Raw genomic sequence first — 6000 nt, forward strand, 5'->3', positions numbered from 1 at the left:
CAATTTCTTCATAATCTTTTATTTGCATCAATAAAATTTCAAGAGTCATTATAAACAACAATGGTGAAAGCGGACAACCTTGCCTTGTACCTTTGCTGATTATCATTTCTTCTGTATGATCTGCCCTGAGTCTTATCCTGGTCTATTGTCATCCAGTTTCCTGTTGTGTGCTTATTGTAGATTGTTGATTCTTTTAACTTGGTTTTAACACATAGCTTTGTTACTGTTTATATCTGATTGTAGTAAGCTGCCCAGAGTCCATTTTGGGATAGGGCAGGATATAAAACTAATCAGGGTTGGGGGTTTTTAGCAGGAACTCCTTTGCATATTAGGTCACACACCCCTGGTATAGCTAGGGTTGTCAAGTCCAATTCAAGAAATATCTGGGAACTCTAGGGGTGGAGCTAGGAGACTTTGGGGGTGGAGCCAGAAGTCATTGAGGGTGGAGCCTGGAGCAAGGTTGTGACAAGCATAATTGAACTTCAAAGGGAGTTCTGGCCATCACATTTAAAGGGACTGTGCACCTTTTAAATTCTTTCCCTCCATTGGACATAATGAAAGATGGGGCACCTTCTTTTGGGGCTCATAGAATTGGACCCTCTGGTCCAATCGTTTTGAAACTTGGGAGGTATTTTGGGGAGAGGCACCAGATGCTACGCTGCAAATTTTATGCTTCTACCTAAAAAAAAAACCCAGAGCCCCAGATGCCCATGGATCAATTCTCCATTATACCCTATGGGAATTGGTTTCCATAGGGAATAATGGAGTGTCCAGCATACATTTCTTCCCCCCCACACACACACTTTCTGATGACCCTGAAGTGGGGGGAGAGTCTCCAAACCAGGGGATCCTTTGCCCCCACCTGGGGATTGGCAACCCTAGATGCAGCCAATCCTCCAAGAGCTTACAGGGCTCTTAGTACAGGGCCTACTGTAAGCTCCAGAAGGATTGGCTACATCAGGGATATGTATATGCAAAAAAGTTCCTGCTACAAAAAAAAAGCCCTGAACCAGCCAAACAAACAAACAAACACATGGGACAATGGTTCAACTCAGCATAAGGCAGCTTGCTTGCTTGCCTGCTTCCTTTCCTCCCTCCCTCTCTTTGTAAATATTGCCTACACATCAAGTTCACTTTTTTCTATACCTTCCCTGCAAAGCCTTGGTTGTTCTGCATTGCAGAAAGGATAGTACTAGGGAGTGAGGTATGATTAAACCTGCAGGTCCATGGTTATACATCACACTCACAGTTGAGACTAACAGGTTACTCAACCACTCCCAAGCCATGGTTTCAGATAGCTAATTGTCGATATTTATAGTGGCCAGCATTCAGATAATCACAGTAACCATAGTTTAATTAACCCATTGTTTCATGTGACATCTGAATCAAGCCAGTGTCTTTTGTTTTTAAAACTCTGCACCAGCAAACAGCCAGATTTATGCATTCTAAACAGAATGATACAGAGACAGACAATTTGATCTCTCTCTTTGTGTATATGTGATGACTTTCACACAAGGTTTTTGCTCCAGTTTGTGCTTCTAAATGCAACAGATTGTTTCCAAGATTCTGCACAGCTTCGTTGCTCATCCCCATGCTTTCTTAATATTTCCTTATACCATCTTTGCTCCAATGTTTCCTCTCAGTGCATAGCTGAAGTATTTTTATCTTACATTGGAAGGTATGCTGCGCTTCAAAAGACTCCATGTCCACATTTCAGGGCCATCATTTTGTGTGGCACTCAGGTTGCTGAATCTTTTAAAACAAATTATGTACATAAAGTGGGACAGATTTGCATGGCTTCCCCATTGCTAGTGCAGTTATTTTGCTTTTTATTTACTTCACTTATACCCCAAATTTCTCCATGGGGACCCAAAGCAGTTTACACTGGTCCCATCTCCTCCATTTTATCTTCACAAGAACCCTCTGAAGTGGGTTAGGCTGAGAGTGTGTGACTGCTCAAAGTCACCCAGCGAACTTCCATAGCAGAGCATGTATTTGAACCTGGAATTCCCAGATCCTAGTCCAACATTCTAACCTCTATATTACACTGACTCTCTAACCAATATAATTATTTATTATATTACAATTATAGCAGTATAAAGAGGAAAGCTAGGGAAATCCCAGGAGGTTCTGTGGAGAAGCAGGAAAAAAACAAGGCAAACACAGACAGTTACTTAGAGGCTTGAAAATAATTTTTAATTTTTAATTTCTTACTAATTTGTTGTTCTTATGATTATTTATTATTACATATTTCTTCTGGGTGCTGCATTTTAATAACATAATAATAATAATATTTTATTTATATCCCTCCCTCCCCGCCGTAGCAGGCTCAGGGCGGCTTTTTAAAGTACATAGTGAGCAGCCAGACAGAGACATGCCAACCAACTGGAGACAATTCCACAGATTCCCTCCTGCAACTTAACCTCTACAAGTTCAGAGGTAGGAAACCAATTTTCTAACTGCAACACATATATAGAGGGATCCAGTGCATCATTGTCATTCAGCAAAAAATGCAACAGTGTGTGTTAGGTGAAATGGCTACAGACAACCACTACAGTAATGAGGAAAGAGTGGATTAAGAGACAGTGCAAGTGCTCCATCCACACTGTGCTTTGTAGGGTTGCCAGTTCTGGCTTAGAAAATACTGGGGATTTTAAGGGGGTGGAACCTGGGGAGTGCAGGACTTGGTGAGGGAAGAGACCGCAGCTGGGTATGATGCCATAGAGTCACCTTCCAAAGCAGCCTTTTTCTCTAGGCGAACTGATCCTGGACGCCTGGAGATCAGTTGTAATAGTGGGAGATCTCCAGGTGCTACTTGCACAGGACAGTGGCAACCCTAGCAGGAAGTACAGTGGTAATGAACGTACCATTGAATACCATTAAAGCAGCATTGCTTTGTCTATAAAACATAAAACAAACTGAACAAAAGTATTTATAAGAGCATGCCTTTGAGAAGCTTTTGAATGTGCAATGTGCTGGGCCATTAAATCTACAAGAGATATAAACCATGCAGTAATGCTCTGTTTGACATTTCTTGGCATTTCTAACAGCAACAAAGCCATAAAATAAGGAAATAATTTATGATGACTAGATTCCAAAGTCATAGCTGTAATATACGAAACACTTCAACTAGATTAGATGGATTTGAGTCTGTTTTAGTCAACCGAACTAAATGAGATATGGGGCTAAACAGGCTTCCAGCTCAGATGCTGAACTGGAAAGTGCCATGAAGAAGAATGCTGCTAATTATTTGTATAAGGTAATAAACCTCTGTAAAAATAAGAATAATGAACAATCCATATTAAAGGGGTCTTTTCTGAATTTCTACAAAAATAATACAAGCTTGCATTCACATATTCTTGATTTAAATAAGAATAAGTTATAGATCAAATCATTATCATGCAAATTGCTTTACTGCTACTACTTCTAAGTGTTCATGTGCATGCACACAAAAGCTCCCAGAATTAGACTTTGTTGGTCTTAAAGGTGCCACTGGACTCAAACTTTGTTCTATGGCTTCAGACCAACATGGCTAGCCCCCTGATGCTGTTGGTTAGTATTTGTTTAGCCTGAAATATATTTAGACTGAATGGAGCAGTCTGATTCTGAGAAATGCCGACTTTACTCCTTGATTCATCAGCGGACTGTAGTGAAAGGAAAAGTTCTATCTAGTTGGTCTCGTATTGATTTTTGAATATTGCTAGTAACAGAGGCCAAAAGTTCAAAGTACAACCATAAATATTACCACTGAAATGGCTCCTGTAACCCAGACCAATGTTGCTAGTCAACAAGCATTAACAACACTCATGCAAATAAGTATGTTTTAAAACTCATGCAAATATATTTACATTTCACATTTAGAACTATTTATCCATATCATGGTGTTTCTTGTACACCTGACCTTACATTTTGTCAGGCAGTTTTCATTCTTAGCTATAAGAGACACACAGAGATATTTTTGCCATTTACCCAGCAATAATTTTATTGAAATCAATTATTGTTCCCTGCTAAATATGTTTGCAATTAGGATATCAAAAGAAAGCAGATGCCCTGTACTCGATGGGGTGGGGGGGAAGAAGACATTACAGGTCATGTTTTCTTGTACAAGAAGGCTGTCTATATGATCTCTGTGATAAGCTAGAATTCTAGATCAGGGGTGGCCAAACTTGCTTAACACAAGAGCCACATAGAATAAATGTCAGATGTTTGAGGGAGGGAAGAAAGGCAGGAAGGAAGGAAGGCAAGTGGGTAGAGGAGAGAGAGGTGAAAAGAAAGCAACTTTAAGCAAAATTTCCAAGCCACCAACTGGTTTGGCTTGCAGAAGTGATTTAGAGACAGAAATGCCTTCTCCAAGCTGGCTGTTGGGGTGGTGGGGGCTTCAAGAGCCACACAATATGTGTGAAAGAGCCACATGTGGCTCCCAAGCCACAGTTTGGTCACCCTCATCTAGATCATGGTACAGATACAGAATAGAGTTTATGGCACAATTTTGCTGTATAAAATTTCTCAGAAGTGTGCATAAAAATATTAAAGGTTGAGGGAAGGTTGTACAAAATTGACAAAAAGCCTTTGAAATCCCTCCTTCTAACACATTCATTTCTATACTCATTCTCTGAGAGGATTACTAAAAATAATACCCTTTTGTGTGGAAACAAACTCCCCATATTACACATCATTAAATCTGCCAAGGACAATTTTTATATCATTTTATTTGCCAGACCACACATGCAGTGTAGGGCCTTAAAAAAAAAAGTGGTCAAATAAATGTGAAAAGAAGTGCCCTTATACTTTTGGGTCAAGAATTTTTCAGAGCTGGCTTGCAAGCTATTTGCTTTCACATTTTTTCATTTTAGAATAAGAACAAAAGAACTATTATGCAACCCACCTAGCTTTGCCAAGTCTCTGGGTCACTGACAAAGAAGCACTAAAAGGGGGGGGGGGATCTACTTCTGAAGTTCCCCTTTAAGTGTTTGCTTTTTTAAAAAGCGAGAAAGCATTCTCTAAAGCTTAAACAGCGTGAAATAAAGGGTCTTAACTCTGCTTTAAATAACGTCGACCGTCCTCTTTGAAAGTTATCCAGAATCCAAGTCCATTAGGTTGAAGGTGATGGGTGCCAAGAGCACGCAGGCCAGGCACCTCCACTGCCAGTTGCCCGCCGCAAGGGTGGGAAGGAAGACAGGCTCTGTTCGTTTCTCCTGAAATAGTTTTCGCTTAATCTCCCACCGCTCTGGGCCCCAAGGAGGAAAGCTTTGTTCTGCTTGAAAGGAACGTTTCATCGTCTCCTCCCTCCCGGCATGAGCCGAGTTAATCGATACCAGGAGTCCATAGTCCCGGGCCGGCAAAATGTCACCCTCCCCTCTTCTCCCCAGCCCAGCGGCAGCTTCTCCTGCTTACAGGGCCAACGCAAGTCAGCGAAAGAGCCAGAGAGCAGCCAGCAGGATCGCTTGGCAGGTAGTGCGGAGCCGGCAGAGTGCTCCTCTCTTACCTTGTGCCTGAATTCCCTGGCCACCTTCCGCTCCATGATAATGAGGAGAGCGATCCTCTCTTGGCTTTTCTCCCTGGGGAACCTTCCTCAGCGCTCGCTGGCAGCAGATGCAGTTTCCTTCAGCTCTGTCCTGAGCGCAGGTGACGACGTAGAACTTGGAAGCAGCGCTAGAGGGCGCATCCCGGCTTTGACCGTGAGGCGGGCAGGTGGACGGGCGCGCTGCGCTGAAGAAAGAAAGGGGCTTTTCGGTTTGCCTTGCCTTTTCCCGTTTCGTTCAGTGAACTGCGACCCCCTGCGCCCCGCGCTTCAATCATGTCTTCTGAAAATTCACTGACAAAATCCAGGAAAAATTTAAGCATTTCAGTGGGAGACAGTTGAGTATGTGCTTAAATATTCTATTGAAATAAAAGCCTCGAATGCTTAACTTCAGAATAGAGTTTATTTTGAAGTCTTGTTCTTTCCTTAATTGTATTTCATTTCCTGGGTCCCCATTGATTAGCGGTGGCCAAGTCCCG

General features: G+C 42.0%; 1 protein-coding gene across 1 annotated transcript in view; it reads right to left on the bottom strand.

Moving 5' to 3' along the window:
• USH1C (USH1 protein network component harmonin) overlaps window positions 1-5648 on the bottom strand; it is a 174030-nt gene extending 168382 nt beyond the window's left edge. The window contains exon 1 of the mRNA XM_060262188.1: window positions 5486-5648. Coding sequence (XP_060118171.1) covers window positions 5486-5521 — 36 coding nt within the window. The 5' untranslated portion in view covers window positions 5522-5648. The remainder of the gene's footprint in view (window positions 1-5485) is intronic.
• Between the last annotated feature and the right edge of the window lie 352 nt (window positions 5649-6000).

Source organism: Heteronotia binoei, chromosome 21 (genome assembly GCF_032191835.1).
Source record: "Heteronotia binoei isolate CCM8104 ecotype False Entrance Well chromosome 21, APGP_CSIRO_Hbin_v1, whole genome shotgun sequence".
Lineage (NCBI taxonomy): Eukaryota > Metazoa > Chordata > Lepidosauria > Squamata > Gekkonidae > Heteronotia > Heteronotia binoei.